Source organism: Calidris pugnax, unplaced genomic scaffold (assembly GCF_001431845.1).
Source record: "Calidris pugnax isolate Ruff unplaced genomic scaffold, ASM143184v1 scaffold492, whole genome shotgun sequence".
Classification (NCBI taxonomy): Eukaryota; Metazoa; Chordata; class Aves; order Charadriiformes; family Scolopacidae; genus Calidris; species Calidris pugnax.
This window is the reverse complement of record NW_015091453.1, coordinates 515,311-533,778: the sequence shown is the minus strand read 5'-3', so window position 1 is coordinate 533,778 and position 18,468 is coordinate 515,311. Positions and strand designations below refer to the sequence as shown.

Below are 18,468 nucleotides of genomic sequence, written 5' to 3'. Positions count from 1 at the left end.
AAACACCCAAAAAAGCTCACGGTTGCCCTCTCAGAGGCCTCCAGAAGAGCTCAGCATCCACAGCCCCTTCAGTGCACACCCGTGCAGGCAAGGACCCCTATGGGGGGGAGACCCAACCCCACGCATGGTCCTCAGCAGCATCCCAGACCAGAGTGCATCCCTGTGGGAGAGCTGGGGACCGCAGGCAGGGAGGGGAAGGGCTGTGGGTAACACCAAGCCTGAAGCATCCCAAGAAAACACAACAGACCACAGAAGAAGAGTCACAGCAGCCTCTGGGTATATTTTTTTTTTTGGTTGCATTTCATATATTATCCAGTTTCACATTCTCATAGGATCAGCAATTATATAGCAACTTATTCTCAAATCTTTTAATACAAGCGAGACAGCCATGGTCGTATAATACTTAAAGCACTTCAATACCAAGCAATAAGATGCTAAAACAAAAATTGCACAATTTCTTGTTTACTATGCCTGACTGAATCATTGTTACAGAAGACAACCCTTCTCTTTCAAGCTTTTAACTAAACATTAACTTATCTTACAGGATTACAATTTCTCTTTAATAATAATAATAATTATTAATTGCACACAAACACACAAGAAATTCTTTATGATGCATAAATATTTCCTTATTACACATGGTACAAAAATACTCGTACTTTTTTTTTTTGTTCGGTATTCCCATAAGGATGGCTGATTATTTGGCAGGACTGGATGCTCTCCAATCAGAAGGATGTGGAAAAAAAAAAAAGGTTAGATATTTTACAGCCGTTCTATATATAGAAGTCTGAAGGAAAAGAAATAATATAATAACCCTGACTTTAAAACTGGAGAAGAATGGATGAGAACAGAAACCCAGTGCATCGTACTTGGAGGAAAAAAAAAAAAAAAAAAAACAAAACATTTCTCAAATTTTTCTGGTCATACTGGGAAGGGGAGGGCAGAGGTGGGAGAAGGGGTGAGACAAGGACAGTTAGTATTTCTCAAAGCCAAGTCTTCACCAAAGCAAGATGAAAACCTTGATGGATCAATCCGTTGGGCCAAGACCTGTTGCTAACGGTTACACAAACGCTAGAACAAACAAACTTACACTCACACATACACAAGTTAAGTGTTTTAATTCATGCCAGAAAACATGCAAAACCCATTGCCTTTCGTTTCCTTCAGCCAAGCCACCAGGGCAAGGCAAGCCCAGGGAAGCCCGGGACTGAGCCCCCCAGCTGGGCTTCGGCACAGGCGGATGGCGAAGCTCAGAGGGGGAGGATGTCCTGGGGACGGAGGAAGGGATGGATGGAGGGATGGATGGAGGCGGCGCACGGCCCATGGCGGGGGGCTGTGGCAGCTTCACAGTCCGGGGAGGGGGAATGCTGGCAGCCCCGAGGGGGAGCACGCCGGGGCCGGGCACCTTGTCCGCTGGCCGCAAACCAAACCAAGAGGGGTCCAAGCGATCGTCCCTGGCACATCCCTCCACATAGAGGCAGGGAGGAGGAACACAAGCCGAGGAGAGACGCTGTGGGAAAGGAGTGGCGGTGAGTGGGGCGGGCTGGATTAATCCCTGAGCATCATCCAAAGCCCTTTTCCCACCCCGGGGCTTGGTGGGTCTCCCTGCTCCTGCTGGGTTGGATTTGGCCCCATCACCCATCAATGTAACCCAACTGCATCCTTGGGTGGACGCAGGGGGCTGAGTCCAAGCTCCCATCCCTCCACCCCACAAGAGCCCAACGAAGCCAGGGATGAGCAAGACAAGAACGCAGCTCCAAGAGTAATTACTTACTTACTAACAAACTAACAAAACTGACGAGACTTCCATCCTTGCTGGGTAGCTTCGGAGGGAGGATACCAGCGCATCTGGAAAAGAAAGCCATGCCAGAGGTCCATGATCCAGGATTATCTCAACCAGAGCCCAAACCTTCAGCTCCCTTAGACCACATATGAGTTACACCAACTACAGGTCTCCAGCATGGAAAAGGAAGCTCCAGGGTGAGCCCCAAGTATTACTTGAGTAGCAACCCAACCTGGGGCTGCACCATGCCAGCGCTACCTGGTGTGGTGGCTCTGGTGGCTCATGCAAGGACAGGCTCAGGCTCACCAGGCACTGGGACCTGGCCAGATCCTCCCTTAAGGAGCACAGCAGGATCCCACACATCTGAAAAGGAAGCTATCACCCCATCTCAGGGCTTGCCCCAACATCTCAGGTACTTCTGCCTATTAGCATAACCAGAAGACAGCCCCCAGCTGTCACACCTATGCCTGGCCCCAGCTTACTACAACGTGCAGACCACCACCACTCAAGCTAAGAAAGCTCCTCGCCACTAAGCTTTCTATGATGTTTACTACTGCAGAAGTGTGCACAAGGAGGGGCTGTTCCCCCTGCAGTATGCTCCCACTCCCACACACACCCCGAGTTTACATCCTTCCCCCTAATCAGACTCTGGCAGGGCAGAGGTGGCTCACTTTGGGCACACAGCACCCCAAGATGGTGGCCATTCTGCCCTCAGCCAGCAGAAGTAGGCATCTCCAGACCACACATTTAAACCAGACAACCTCTACATGACACGCACAGGGTAAGGACTGCCTCATCCACCACAGAGGAGACCCACAAAGATTCCTAAGCCACAACCCAGTCATCAGAGGAGGCTCCAGACAGACCACATCACGGAAAGAGCTTGGTAGTGCTGCAAACCAGCAAGACTTGAAGGTTTCCCAGGCAGGTCATTGCTGCCACATTTACTGCTCAGGCCTGCTCCTTGCTGAGGAAGGACCTTTGGATGGGGACCCAACAAGCTGACATGGGAACAGTTGCTGAACAGAAACTTTCCAGCCTGCCAGCAGATGCAGCAAGCTGGCAACGTCCAGTAGAATAGCATCAGACGTCCAGGTGCTCCCATTTGGTCTGCAAGACCAGTGCATCAGGCTGGGCTGAGTTAGCAGCTTCATGCCTGAGAGCAGCAGGAGATGAGTCCGTGCCACTTGACTGAGCACAGATGCAGCAGCAGGAGCAGCCAGTGGAGCTCGGTTGCTGCTGCTCACAAAGGGAGCTGAAACATAGCAGCCATCCCCCCTCTCCTCTCTCCCCAGCTGGTGGGAGGAGAGCACAGCCTCAGTGATGACAGGCACCAAGGGCAGCAGGCACACTCAGGGCTCTGAGTACTAGCAGAATGATGGGCTTTGCTCTAAGATGAGTAGAAGAGAGGCAGAAAGCCCCCTAGAGCCCAGTATGAACTGTTCCCCTTGCCAGACCATCCTGCCAAGCTTGGCCCCTTCCCTGAACAAGCCTGGCTAGAGGGTCCCCCCCCCAAGCACATGTACCTCTCTAGGGCCAGAGGGAAAACACAGTATTCCCAGACCAGTTCCAGCCCCCATGCCTGGCACTCTCCCATTAAGAGGGACTCCTGCTCGAGGACAGGCAGTCTTTCTTGAAGCAAGGTCCCAGGCCGGTTGGGCAAAGGAAAAGTTGGAGCCACAGCCAAAGCATCTAGTTTGGCAGAGGCTTTACAGCTCATTTAAGCCCCACATGGCAGTGCCCAGCAAGGGCGATTTGCCAGCCTCTTCCTAACAGGGCTCTTGCCAGAGCCAGGTCTTCTCCCCTGCAGGCTGTAAGCATGCGAGAAACATCCAGAAAGCCACCCCAGGTTGAGATGATGGCTGGCAACAAGGAGCAACAGAGGGTGGCTCTTTGCTAGCTGCCTGGGCACGCTGCCCGACTGGCACACAGGATGACACCTGCAATGCGAGTTTGGCTGCAGAGTTACCCAGGAGTGGAGATGCAGACCTGTGTCCTCATCCCCGGCTGCTTGAGACCTCCAGAAGCTGCACACAGGTCTTCAGAAGAGACAGAGCTGAAGACCAGAACACCCAGAGACTCAGTGACAGCCGTTGGATTACCCCCTCCAGGGCAGGAAGGAACCTCTAGGTCCCTTCAAATCCTGCTCCCTTTTCCCCTGTAAGAAGCAGGAGTCTGACACCCAATGGAGGTGTCCTTCCTCAGAGACATGCAGCAAGCCACCAAGGCCTTGACACTGCAGCGTCCTCACAGGAGCTGGAGGGGACAATAAGCACACCAGAAAGCACAGCTGCCTGCGACAGCCAAGTCCACCCTCTACCAGCAGAAGGGCTGCGATGTCAGTAACTGAACAGTCCCAAACATAAGCTCAGGGACCTCAAGTCCTTCTTGTGATAGCTCCTACAGGGAGGAGCCCTTAAGCTTCCAGAGGCTCTGTCCTAGCAGGAGCTTCTCATCAGGTTAGATCCAATAGATCCAGGCTCTTGCTCAGCACCAGCACCACACGTAAGGTAGCTGTCTGTGGCCAGGCAGACTGGGCTGGTCAGTCTCCTTGCCAGACTCCTTCACAAGGCAAGTGGGTGCCACTAAGTCAGCTCCCAGCAGGCCCCATAGCTTGCCCCATGACACAGCAGCCAGCTGCATCCCAGTCAGTCCAGCCTTGGGTGGAAGGAATTGAGGGCATGGACATTCATAGAATCACAGAGTGGTTTGGGTTGGAAGGGACCTTAAAGATCATCTAGTTCCAACCCCCTGCCCTGGGCAGGGACATCTCCCACCAGACCAGGTTTCTCCAAGCCCCCTCCAACCTGGCCTTGAAACCCCTCCAGGGATGGGGCAGCCACAGCTTCTCGGGGCAACCTGGGCCAGGCTCTCACCACCCTCACAGCAAAGAATTTCCTCCTGAGATCTCATCTAAATCTCCCCCCTCTTTCAGTTTAAAACTGTTCCCCCTCATCCTACCACTACATTCCTGTCATAAAGAGTCCCTCCCCATCTCTCCTGTAGCCCCCTTCAGGTACTGGAAGGACCTCTAAGGTCTCCCTGGAGCCTTCTCTTCTCTAGGCTGAACAACACCAACTCTCTCAGCCTGTTACAACCTTCCTCCTCCTTGAGGGGTCCCATCAAGTGCCATGACCCAAGTGCTATCCTGGTGCCACACACACCATGTCTTCACTTCCCCATTAGCCTGAGAGGGCTCCAGCTCAGCTACACCCTTGTTCCCCATCCTGGGGCCACCACACTGCTCTGGGACATATCTCCTTGCCCTGACACAGGGCAGGAAGGCTTGCAGCCTGGTGCAGGCACCAGCATCACTGACACCTTATGGTGCCACCACAGCAGTTGTCAGTGCCAGGACAGGGGTCACTTGCTCCCCCACCAGATCTGTCACTGGGAGGTGCTTGCTCAGCAGAGCCACATTTCCTCAGCAGCTAGCAGTCCTCCTCCCTGGCCAGTGTCTCCCACGCCAGCATCCCTCCCCTCAACAGCTGGAAGTAGTTTCCTCCTGCCCAGCAGCAACAGGAAACTCCCACTGCATTCACAAGGCTGTGAGCACTTAACCCCAAGAGCCGCCTCCATCCCACACCAGACTTGGCACGAGCACATGTAAGATGGACATCTCCTACCCCACTCCCCAAGCCCGGTGGCTCCTCATCCCCTCCTCCGAGAGTCTGAGCCAGCTTCTGCCCCATGTGCACACCCCACCCCAAGCCTGGCCAGAGCCTCCAGCACCTCCAGTTTCAAAAGAAATCCTGCTTTTCTTCCCAAACATACACTGTTCATAGCTCTGGCACTAATAAACCTCCACTTCTGATGGACCACCTCTCCTTGCCTTCCTCCTGTAGGTCTCCGATGCTTGTATGCACAGACCCAACTAGCCTGGCTGGCAGTGGCCCCAGCTGCCAGGAGCCCAGCCCTGCAGGCAGATGGGCTCAGCCTGGAGTCTGGCAGGAGCTCCTGCAGATGCAATGATCCTGGGGGCAGGCCCAGGCTCTGACCCACCAGGTCTTTCAGCCCACAGAAGGGCTTACTGAGATGAGGCAGAAACACCCCCTCACTAGGAGGGATGTTTCTAAAACCAGCAGGAAGCTCTGTAAGAACCAGACTGGAGGTAGCAGCTAGCCAAGAGGACATGCTCTTTAAGCCAGCATCACCTGCCAGGACAGTTTTCTCTTCACATTCCTCAAAGTGTCCCAGACACCTTGCTCTTACCAGGGAATAGAGAGGTTCCACGAACAAGGGGCTCCCAGAGCCATGTGGAAGAGGAGACCAGCACCCCAAGAGACCGCATAGGGTTGTCTCAAGAGGACTGCAACCCAGTAGGCCAAGCCAAAGCACTTCCCTGCAGGGAGCAAATTTCTCTGAGGGCTTTTGGAAGATCCAGTATCTCTCAAAATACTGCATCTGTCAAGGAGGAAGCTGAGAGAGTGAATGGAGACATCCAACGCTGGTCAAGAAAAGCAGAGCAAGGGAGGCTTTTACTGGAAGAGACGCAGTTGTTTCTGGAGCTGCATTAGCTCACAGTTGGAAAGGAGTCTGGCCACATCACTGCAAACATCTCCTGCTCATCCGCCCATAGGGACAAGACAGACACCACTGGCCAACTGCAGCCAGCCTCGTACTGCTGTCCCACATCTGTCCCAGAACACAGCTGGCGAAGAGAAATTTGTGCCTCTGCCTGCCACCTTCCAGAAACCAGTTAGAACATCCAGAAGTGAAAAGCCTCTCCCTTGCTGCAGCACAAGACCAGGGCTACCTAAAAATCACAAAGAAATGATAAATGGTGCAGATAAACACCATTATCTCCTTGTTAAGTCCTCCATTGTCTCTCCCAATTACCCTTGGAATTTAAGTTTCATTTGTTTCCTATCTCGTCCACCATCCTTATGGAAAGCAATTCCTTCAGCAGAAAAAAGAGAGGGAGAAAGGGAGGACTGAATACACAGATCCATCCTCAAGCCACCTTTAGCTTGGATGGCCTGCCTTTCCTTCTTAGTTAGCTCTAGGTCTATCCTTGCTCCACAGCCAGCCCCGGCATCTCATGGTGCTCAGCACTATCCCTACAACTGGAACAGATCCAGCCACCTCCCCAGGTACCAGAAAGGGTCCTTGTGCAGACAGGGAAAGAGCACTCCGTTGTGTTCCTGAGGGCTGGTAGGACCCAGAGAGCTGCATCTAGTTACCAGATGCTGACATGCAGAGTGGCATCTTCAATTGCGCTGCTGAGACAGCCTCACCCCAGCAAGCCACAAGCACTTCACTGCTTCCATCTGGCTGCAGGTCACTGGGTGCAAGCCTTGGGCAAGACTACAGTGGTGTCCAGCAAGAACTGCACTGCTCCAACTGGAAACACACCCAATGGGAACATGACCCAGGGCAGGCAAGGACAGCCTACAAAGGTGCACCCACAAGGTACTAATGTCATCTGTTAGTGCCCTCTGGACACACACTTCCAGCCTCAACAGCAGGCACTTCACCCAAACCACCCACTTCCAGGGCCCCATCAGGGGGCTGGGTTGAGGAGATGAGCATCCCAAAGCTTGCATGTTGTGTGAGACCCAAGCAGCTCAAGCCCATCACCAAGAAAACCTTGCTGCAATTGAATCCAACACACACATCTCCCCGGGCAGCTACAGCCAGAGAGAGCTGGAGGGTGAGGCATCATATCACACCATGTTGAAGAGCACGCAGAAGACAGCAGGCATGGATCCATCCTGTTGTTTAGAAGGGGCATTTCAATAGGCATCTGTCTTTTGCCTTGTACCCCTCCTTGGGTCTTGAGGCAGCTTGTGGACACACAGCCATCCCACAGACCTCAGCAAACAAGCGTTTCTCCTTTTCCCAGAGCAGAATTGAGCTGTGATGCTTTTATTTGGGTTGAGCTAGTCAGGGAAAGCCAGTGCTGGCCACAGGTCAGGAAGTCACTTTTGACACCATCTCAGTCCAGTTCACTTGTCAGGTGTGATTTAGTGAGAACTGCTGCCCAGCAGGTACCTGGAGGAGCCAAGAGCACCACCTGCCTGTGTTTCTCTGGCTAGAGGGAAAGAGCTGGCTTGGGGAGAGCTTGCTGAGGGCTGCTTGGCCAGCCTGTGGCAGCACCAAGTCACTCAAGTTTTGGAAAACACCATAACCATGAAAGTCCTGAAGAGTGCTTCACTCCTCCAGGAAGCACGAGATTGCCCAGAAAAAAAAATAATCCTAGCAAGTCCTACCTGACAGCTACAAGTTATTAGGCACAGAAGATCCATCACTGTGTCCAGCCTTCCATCCCAGGGAGAGCTCAACTGGCACAACATGAAGTCCAGAAAATTTTGCAAACATGACTGTGAAGTCAGTCCAGAGGTCAGTAGTACACAAAGGCAGGATCTCCACTGTCCAGCAAACCCACCATAGTGGCCATTGCTTGATGCTCCGGAGCTTAGATGTGCTGGTGTCACCCAGGTGGTCACGCACCCAGAAACAGCGGCACCCCAACAGGAAACAGTACTTGAGGAGAAGCACAGCACCTGAGCCCACCCCAGCAGACCTTCCCACATCCCCAGTTCTCTAGGGCCAGCACCAGATCACAGGCACTGGGATCTGCCTTGTGTCCATCCACAACAGTAGCCACCACGCAAGAGATGTGGCTTGCCCTGAGCTAGCCCAGATAACCAACAAGAGGGAAAGGTTTATTTGAAGCACTGACCTCTCCTTCCATCGATGGGCTCTACCTCAGCTCGGTGCCGGAAGCCTCAGGGTCCTGCTGGGCTGTGTACCACCACCACACAGCCATGAGCTAGGACTGCTCCTTCCACCTACCACTGGCTTAAACAGGTCCCAGCTTCAGAGGTCCACCTTCACCATCTCCTCAAAGCTTCTAGACTGCTTGCCAGCAGCAGCAACACGGAGGCTCCAAGGGCACTTTTGGCCTCCAAGGCAGTCAGTCCCAAAAGGGAGGGGAGTTGTGAGCTTTCAGTCCACGACCTACTCCCTGCCTTGGAAGCATCTACCACAGACAGCTTCCCAATCTCTGGGTACCCAACACGTCCTCCTCATTCCCTATAAGCACCACGTGGTGACCACCACCAGCCTTACCCATGCTCTTATGAAACAATAGTGCATCCAGTCCCTGCTTTCCAGGGCAAGTCCTGTCCTCAGAGGTGCTGTCATAGCTGGAAGCATCTCTTTGCAGAAGAGATCCAGGAGCATCAACAGCCCCTAGTGTCTCCTATTGTCCACTCAGAGTCTGGCTTAGAGGCACTCCAAACCAAATGCTTTTGTATCAGTTGTAAAAGAGCCCAATTCCATCACACAGGTAATAGATGAAACTTCACCAGGTCTAAGGAGAACAAGGCAAGCTGTGTGATGTCAAGCTTTCCCCCGATTCCCCAGTAGACCAGCTCTGCACATCTTAGCATCCCGCAGTCTTCGAAGGACCAAAGCAGAGCAGGGTCCCCATCTTTGATGCCTCCTTTTCCCAACATCACTACTACATAGAGGGAAAAGCCTACCCAGAACCACTGCAGGAAGGGAGCCAGGACTCAGTTCCTTCAGAGCTAACCACAGAAACCATTCTCCCTAGCAACCAGTCCCATCTTGTGAGCCAAACCATCTTCCCTCTTTACAAGCTCCCAGTTTCCTACACTGCTCCCATGTCTCCCAAGTTGCCAATTCCCTTCATTATGGCTCACAAGACCTGTGTCCTGCCTGTGACTTCAGGCTGAAAGAGTGAAGCCAAGCCCCAGGTAGGAACTTGCTCCATTTCCAGTAACTGGAGAGGAAAGAGGTGAGATTAGACCCATGATTAAGGGCAGGGTCTGTCCCGGTATGCAATTCTGGAATAAAGTGACCGGCAAGTGCTGTTGTCTAAGGTGCCCACTAGAATTTAGTCGTGTGCTATCGCTATCACGTCACTCACCTCCCCCACCGTGTGCCAGGAGTGAGGTCAAGGTGTATTTCTGGTTGCCCTCAAAGGGTCGTGGTTGGGGAGAAACCAGGTTTCTTTCACGCCAAGTGGCAGGGTTGTCTCTGCCCCGGCTCAACCGGGCTGCTCCCCTCCCACCGGCAGGACCTGGCTGAGCCTGGCTCAGCTGGGAGGAGTTGATGTAAGATGGTGCCATGCTGTGTGCGCCATGTCATGTGCTGCCAAGTTGGAGATGTGGGTTAGAAAGAAGGCCTGGTATCTCATTCCCCAGGCTCTGGTGGGTGGGTAGCGTGAGGCCCATGCACTGGATTGCCAAGGAGATACGGGCTACAGAGATGGGCAGAAGCTTGCAAATCCCATGGTGCACCTTGGAGGAGAGATGGATACCTTACCAGTCTTTCCAGACGTGGCTGCCATCATGCTTAACACTTCTAGGAATGGAGCTGTAGTACAGCCACTCCACTAGCTGCAATAAGGCATCACTAGGGTGTCCCATCTCCAGGGACAGCTCTGAGCTTCAGGGCTAGCCTGCGCTGGCATCATGGCTGGAGTTCACTAGGGACATCAAAGGAGGGATTTGAGAGAGGGTGGGAGGGAGGGTAGGCAGACGGGACAGTCTTAAAGTCAGTGTAGTCCCCACAGGTAGAGGCTCCTGGTGGTGCAGGGTCAGGCCACGGTCACATCTACAGCAGCCTGGTGCCTGCAAGGGAGCATCACCATAGCATGGCAGCTCAGTGGTGCCCACAGGGAGCACCACCATCGGTCTCATCTGCGAGCAGCTTACCAACAGCTGCCAGGGCGTGAGCCAAGGCCAGGGCCAGCCTCACACCATCTCCTGCCTCTTGCCAATCCTGCCTGCTCTCTGGGCAGCTCTTCAGGAGGCTGGGCTGGTGCATCACAGAGAACAAGCCACCTCCTCTCCAGCTCACTACCAGACTTGAACACAAGAGCTGCGAGAGGATGAACACATCAGGTTTAAATCTTTTGCAAAAAGCTCTCAACTTTGCTACTGCTTCCAACTTCATGCCCCCTCCAGGGCCAAAGGCTATGGAGCTGCTAAAGCTCTGGCTTTCCCGTGAACATCCTCCAGCCAACACTCATCTCAGGAGGAGGAACTAGCTGTTCTGGAGAACAACTCATGTGCCCACCACCCCTCCCAGCAAGGTGAACCAGCCCCACCAGCGAGAGCAGAGGGCTCAGCACACTAAGACCAAGGTTACAGCTTTTAGCCCAGTTTGTGAGCAAAAGTCATCTCAGTGACTCGCTCCACCCTGCCTCAGCTCTGCAAGGGAGAGGGCTCCAGCCCGGAGATTGGGCAGCTCTCAGCTGCCAGCCTCAGTAATGTTTAACCCCGTAAAACTTTATTGGTAACGTATACTGCGCCAGAATGTCTCCCTGCGAGGTCACTGCCAGCTCAAGCACAATGCAGCAAGGAGCAGCTGTAACTGCTCGGCCAGCCCTCCTGCTCTTCTTCAGAAGAGAGCTGGGTCCAGCCATGACCACAGTCTGGAGGGGCTACACTTAGAAGCCCATCAACATTTATGGAGCTCCTTGGGCGGGGAGTCCTACCTATAAAGGGAGCTCCCTGGAGATCAGGGTCATTCTTCAGACCAGAAGACCTCTTTGAAAGCTAAGCTGTCTGTCTAGAACAAGTAGCTTGCCAACTGGAGGGCAGGATCTAAGACCCCAGAGGGAAAAGATCTCGTTGAAGGACTCCTTGACACCCTCCACTTTAGGAAAGCAGAGTGGTTCTGCCCCACCATGCACCATAAAGTTTTAGCATCTAACCCTTATGCTCAGGGTCCCCATGTCACTGGTGATCATCCCTGAAGGACCTGCAGTAGGGGTTTCACTTCCCTCAACCACCTCAGCCAGACCAGAGAGGTTTCTTCTTGATCCTCCCTGTCAGGGGTAATTCAACCAGCAACAGCCCTTGGTTCCACCACCCTACACACAAGGGGCAGGAAAAGGAATACATCTGCTCTCCTGGGCTGCCCAGGAGCAGAGCACACTGAAATGCTCCTGTAGCTGTGGACATCATCAATAACTTTTGGGGAACACCAGCAAGCACAACCCTCCTAGTGAAGAACCTACTTGAAAGAGCAGCCTGATTCTGGAGGCCGGTGTCAAGTCAAGTCAGTGTCTAGTCCTACCCTGGGCCCTACATACTTCTTGCCTACCTGCAAGACCTTCAGCCCAATGCCAGCTCACCAGCTGAAGGGTAAAAGCAGCAGAGGTCTGCGAGTGAGGGGCAGGTCAGACAGGTCTACGTAGGCCAGGAGCTTGCATCCATCAAGTGCCTCCATACTGCGTTTGGAAAACAAGCTTGGGTTGAAGCTGGACGCTTACAGTCAAGATGCTTGCAGGAAGCAAGAGGATGCCAAAGGGCCAACTAAGATGATCACTGGGCAGGTGGACAAGGTGAAGGGACATGGCTCTTCTTCCTCTCAATTTAAGCAGGGAAGAATGGAGCTAAATAGCCTGTTTGGCAGGGCAGAGAGCAGAGGTCTCAGCCCAGAGCCCCACTGCTCTACACCCCCATGGCACTACTACAGGAACAGAGATGGAAGCAGGCAGAGCACAGCTGGCTTGTAACACCAAGCAGGGTGGGGACAGGGGCTCCAGGTTCTTCTGTACAAGCCCTCCAAACCAAACACCTTAACCTGGAATTAGGACACTACCTCTGTCTTTTGGCTTTCTCTTTGCATTTCCATGGTTTCAGGGACACCATGCTCAGCAAGGGCATTGGCCTCACTACATTAAAGCGTTCCAGTTTCAGACCAGTACAGGCATCCCTACAGCTCCATACCCTGGGACACCAGGTACAGGGCATTTCCACAGGCCCATACAGAGTGATCCTCTCTAGCTAATGCCACTGTCCCATCAGAGCTCCTCACTATGGCAAGGCTCTGATCACTCATCTTCTGTAGGACATCCCCCTCTGGCTTCAAAAGCCTTTGAGTCACTTGTCCCAAGGGGGTTCCAGCTGAGCCCCTCAGCTTGAGCATGGACTCAGGCCTGTTGACTTCACTACGACTTCAAGGAGGACATTGTGTAGCTATTTTACTTGCTGGCATGTAGTGTTTCCTCCCAGCAGACCCACACCACAGTTCTCCGGCCATGGGGGACCAGCAAAGCCAGCCAGAAACTGAGCCCCGTCTTTCCCCATCTGCCCACCTCTAGCAGAGAAGTGGTCTGGACCTGCAGGGTCAGAATTCATTGCCCAGCTCTGGCTGCACCTGGCCACATAGACCTCTCCCCTGCAGCTTGCTGGGGGCTGGGGGGGGGGGGCCCAGCACCTCAGGCCGGGGGAGGCGAGGGAAGGGAATCTTGTTTGCAAGCTCATATGAAGTGTTTTGTTAAAATGAATAGGCTTAAAGATTCTGCTAAGAGGAGGAGGTTTCAAAAATGTCTCTTGAATGGCACTTGGGAATTGTTTGATTCCCAGCACGCAGTCAGTGACTGGCTTTAGAAAAGCAGAAGGAGGAAAATGGTCTCGAAACAAGATTCTGGTTTACTGAGAAACTGTTTGGCTTTGATGTTTTGCTATGATTTTATCGTTTTTAGGTTGTAGGAAAGAAGTTGTTCATAAACTGCAGGTAAGATCTGTCTTTAACTTGGCATAAAATGAAACTCTAAAATAGGGGGAAAAAAATCCAGTTGCATCACTGAGTCTCATGCTGGTGCAAAATACAGTCTTACTCTAATCTTCCTGATGTCCAGGGTTGGCTTAGACATTTAATAAGAGACAGGCTTGGTGTCCAGTCAGTGGTTTACCTATCTCTCCCCACAGCTGTCCATAGGACAGAGCTGCATGAAAAGAGCTGTGAGCCCTCTCTGCTCAATGCTCCGAAGTGGCTGGTGGAAGGCTGGTGGGGGGGGGGGGGGGGGGGGGCCATGCACTTCAGCCAGGAGGAGGCTTTGCCCAGGAGCCAAGGTGCGGAGGCCAGGGTCAAACCAGCCAAGCAGAGACCCATGGGAGCGAGCACCAGGGGCAGGGGAGAGCCCAGCTCCTGGCAGGGGACACGGGCAGCAACTCACCTGAGCGTGAAGAGCAGCAGCTGCGGCGGCAGCTGCTGGGTAGGTGAAGGCAGCATGGGGGATGGCAGGGGTGAGCTCCGTGGTGTAGAGCGGGTAAGGAGTCCATGCTTCTGGGGACGCTGGAATAAGAGCTGCTCCAGTCAGGTCATCTAGACAGGAGGGGACAAGGTGACAGCATCTCAGTAGCCGGCCCCCAACAAACCTGTGGGCATGGTTTCCTTTCCAACCTGGCAGCATTCCCAGGTTTGGGCATTTCCCAGGCTGGGCCAGCCATGACCTCAAAGTCCCTCCCAGCATACTCACAGGGGTCCCGTGCAATGAAGTGTGCACCCAAGGCAGGGTGGATATTGGTGGGGTTTGGCGTGGCCATCAGCTTGCTCTTGGCCATCTTTGTGTTGGCTTTAGCAAACTCTAACCGCAAGGTCTGGGGGTTCTCTGGGTCGAAGCGGATGCCCTGTCACAGAAGAAAGCACGGGAGTGTCTCAGAGGTGAGATTTCCAGTATAAACACAGGCTGTGTCTCTCCATGGAACAAAGCCCAACTGGGGAACCAAGGCCATCATCCTGCAGCCACATAGCCTGGGATTTTTGTCACCTCATTGCAACCCTCAAGTTCCAACATGCTTGTATTTTTATGTTTAGCTGGCCTAGGACCACTGCTTCCAACATGAGGGACACAGCTTTGCTCCTTATGTGCAGTTCACCAACCAGCACAGCAGTGATGGCCACCAACACTGGTCAGGGAAAAATCTGTCTGCTGTAACTGGAGTAACCCCATCTATATTGGAGCTACATCTACTGCCAGGCTGGGCAGAGACACTAGCACCTGCCCCAATGCCCAAGGCATGGCCTGCAGCAGCGCAGAACCAGATCGGTGTGTCTTGCTGCCTAGATCCCACTAACTTTTGCAGGACCACATAGGACAAAGATAGCTTTGAGCTGTGCCTGTCATGTTGACCATCTTCATGTGTTTTTCTTGAGCTGCAGCAGTTTGGAATTGCTACAAATGTGCTGAAGAGCCTGTACCAGACAGCTTTGGCCTTGCCTCATGTCCTCCCATGGAAACCTCAGCATAGGAAGGCTGGTTTCCTTCATTTCTGAAGGAAGTACCTTCTACCTCCTAATTTCCAGGACAAGGACCCTCTGCTGAACTGCCACATACTTTTCACCAGGGCATTTGGCGAAGCAAGGCTTTAAGAAGTCCACTAGTACCAAGCAAGACTGACAGCCACATGATAGATCAGATCTGTCATGAGCCTGCTTCACTACCAATATACCCTGGTGGTGAGCTCAACCTAGAGCTTCAAAATGCTGAAGCTGAACACAAGGTGAGCTCCACATGCCTCATAAAAGCATTACAGGGTGCCAACTGGATATCACCCTATGCCTGTATGCACATCAGAACAACTTATGCCCCCAAATACCTCTCTTCGCATATGCTGAGGGCTGGTTCTTCAGAGAAGACCTGCCTGCTTCAGATACTTCAAGCTAAGGTCAAGTCAAGCAATCAGGCTAGGACAAGCCCTCACCTCAGCACTCAGTGCAGACATCAGGAGGAAAAGCCCCTCAAAGAGCAGTTCTGGACACACCTCAACACACATCAGTAATGAACAAGGGAGCCCTCTTAGTCCCCAGCTCTTACTCATACAGAGGGGAGCACGTAATGGATAAAAGCAGGATTCACAGCCTGGATCCCGTCATCAGAAGCCAACTGATGAGTAAGGGGGTGCATGCCAAGTCCACAAAAGAAGTAGCTATTTCCCCACACCCTTAGAGGCCCTGAGGCAATCTTCCAGTGGTCAGAAACTACACCTTTTTGAATCCATTTGTTCAGACTGGCATCAGCCATAAACAGCTCTCCTGCTTGCCCGGTGGGAGGCTGCAGGACCATTTAGCTTCCATACTCAAGGGCACAGCTGAGACACCCTGACCCTTCCTATGCTATGGACAAGCCCAGCATCACTCTAGCCCACAGCTCCAGGCTGAGCTACAGCAGGGCCTATGGCCCCCAGCCCCCCCGGTACATCAGGTACTCACATTCAAGGCGTTCTTCGCTGCTTCAGCACCAGCCCGGCTGTCAAAGGTCACAAAACCAACTGGCTAAAAGAAATAATGCTGATTTCAGTTTGGAAGCCTCTTCCAGCTCCTCAGACTGCCCTCTCACCCTCTCTGCCCCAGAGAGTTCACCGCAAACAGAAGAGACTACCTAAAGCTGCAAAGGGCCTTCAAGCAGAGCTTGAAGTCGTCATCCCAAGACGATAATCCATGTCTGCTCCCACCACACCAAAAAGTTTTGGTGTTCTTACATGTGTGGGCACTGCTCACCCTGGTAGCACCCAGCAAGAGGGGGGAACCCACAAGGGGAACTGCTGCCTAGATTAGGATGGGTCTGGGGAAGGTTTATAGCAGCACAGGGTTTGAGGCTGAAGCACCAGGTCTCCCCAGCCTACATGGTCTGGGCAGCAATAGAAGATATGGAGCCATTTGGCACATGCTGAGAGCTTGGGGCCACTAGGATGGTGGCTGTGAGCAGAAACCAGCTGTACACATGGTGCTGAATACAGACAATGCTTTATACAGTGAAATGGTGTCTGTCCCCTCTCCCCTTCCCTCCCATCATGTCTGGTTTTCTAGTAAAAGCAAAAAATACCCAAGCACTGGAAGAAGGAGGTACCTGCTTTGAAGTTAGCTTGATCAGTGACCCTTCATAACCCTGGAGAAGGGAAGAAAGCAAGTCAGCATCAGATTCCCAAAGGAGCAAGCTACAACCAAGACATGACATGACATCTCCAAGAGTTACTGCAGCACTAGACCCTTCACAAGGCAAGGCTTCCAGCAGTAGCTACATTAACATGGCTCTTCTTTTCCACCAAAAGAGAAGACTGAGATTAGTCTAAGGGCAGAGCAGGTATCTCAGCATCCTCCCTGGCTAGTGCCTGGAGAGCATAGAGCACCCTATGTAGGGTAGGAACCCTATGTAGGGTTCCCTTGTCTGCTTAAGGACAGCTCACGTGGTGATCTAGTGAAGGATAGACAGTTAGGAGATCAGGATACATCCTCAAGGAAGGGCTGGTCCAGCTGGGCTGCAGGGCTGACCCAGCAGCCTTCAACAAGCTTGGAGACAGCATGACTTCAACAGGCTCCAGGAGTTACCCAGATGAGCCATGCAATACCACTCTGGTTTCATACCAGGTTCCTCAAGGTTTCACAGAAAGCCTACTTTCCCACTTCATCCTTGCTCCCCTCTGACAGAGATCTTTTCTGCAAGGTTGGCCACAAGACAGCATCTTTCCCACCAAAGACCAAGTCTGAAGCTTTCTTACCTTGAATGGTCGGAAAAGTAGGTAGAGCTCTCTGGGCTTGATATCCACAGGAAGGCCACTGACAAACAGCGTCCGTACCTAGGAGAGAAGTCAACAAGGTCTGCTGAAGGGAGATGCTTCGTACCAAAGCAGGAGTACAAAGCACAGTTCAGAAGGTAAGTGCAGTAAGAGTAGGACACCTCACACCAAAGGTTGCCCTGCAGGCACTAACCCTTCCCTACATTAGAGGAATATTGTCCAGGATAACATACACCCAGTCCTTTCCTCCCTGCCACAAAGGACTTAGACCTTTACGAAAATCCAGTCTCTAGCAGAATAGTCTATGTTGATTGGGGCATGGACACGAGGCCCCACAGCCCGGACCTTGGTGACTAAAACTTGGAAAGACTGCTAGAGGACCATACACTGCCGACAGCACTAATGCAGAGTTTAACCCACATCAAAGGTCCAGAAGAGACCAGTACAAACCCCACCTGTCTCTCTAGCTATTTCTAGACATCATACACCAGATCTCCTTTCATTAACCCATCCTGGCACTTCAGCCACTGATTCAAAAACAGCCCTCAATTTTGAAAAATACCTCTCTGCTGTACTCTCATCTTTTGACTTCTGCAAAAGCCCCAGTACATCATTGGGAGGATGATTTTTGGGTTTGTCCCAGCTCCTTCACCAACATACATCAGACCGTTCAGAAGTTGCTCCCACACGAGCTCTTACAGTGCTTGTTCTATTGTGCCCGAAAGCCAGCTCTGCTGCACCAAGTCCACGTAGGCTGCTGCTCTTTCCAAGCTGAAGTCACGTACCAAGTCCAAATGCACTCAGCAGGTGTAAGCAAAAACAGAGTACCAGAGGAAGACTTCAATAGATAGTCTGTTGAAATCATCTACAACAGTTCATATAAATAGCCAACAAGAAGAAACAGTGCTGAAGGCTCATGGCTCAGGACAACTCTCCTCAACAGTCAGACCATCATGGCCACCTTCTCCCTACACTGGGAGACACTGGCCAGCAGCCGGTTTCCATAGGAAGCAGTGTGATGAAGCTGCCAAGACTTCTTGTAAATCAGCACAGAGCTGGAAAGGGAAGTTATGCACAACAGAGGTCACCAAGACACTAGTGATCATTAACAACAACCAGGAGACCACAAGCACAGCTCAGCCAGCACTGACAGGAGAGGGAAGACAGAAGATTATGGGAATGAGATGGAGCTCTGTGTTCCTTGCTTTCCATTGCATGGGGACATCACCCACTGAACCACTCCCAAAGAACCCACAAGAAGGTCATGGGACAGCACTGATGCCCAAATGCTCAGAATAGCACCTAACAGACACTTTTGAGCTGCAAAACATGCAGCAGGACCAGACTTTCTAAGCCAGACCCCATCTCCTGGCCTGTTCCCAGTCTGGAGCAATCACATTA

At 52.5% G+C, this 18,468-nt stretch overlaps 1 protein-coding gene across 1 annotated transcript in view; it reads right to left on the bottom strand.

Annotated features, from left to right (window-relative positions):
- Nucleotides 1-255: 255 nt before the first annotated feature.
- RBPMS2 (RNA binding protein with multiple splicing 2) overlaps nt 256-18,468 on the bottom strand; it is a 29,618-nt gene continuing 11,405 nt past the window's right edge. The window contains exons 2-8 of the mRNA XM_014961582.1: nt 17,050-17,127; nt 16,401-16,439; nt 15,764-15,826; nt 14,031-14,181; nt 13,728-13,876; nt 1,775-1,848; nt 256-1,510 (exon numbers count right to left, since the gene is read on the bottom strand). Coding sequence (XP_014817068.1) covers nt 1,786-1,848; nt 13,728-13,876; nt 14,031-14,181; nt 15,764-15,826; nt 16,401-16,439; nt 17,050-17,127 — 543 coding nt within the window. The 3' untranslated portion in view covers nt 256-1,510; nt 1,775-1,785. The remainder of the gene's footprint in view (nt 1,511-1,774; nt 1,849-13,727; nt 13,877-14,030; nt 14,182-15,763; nt 15,827-16,400; nt 16,440-17,049; nt 17,128-18,468) is intronic.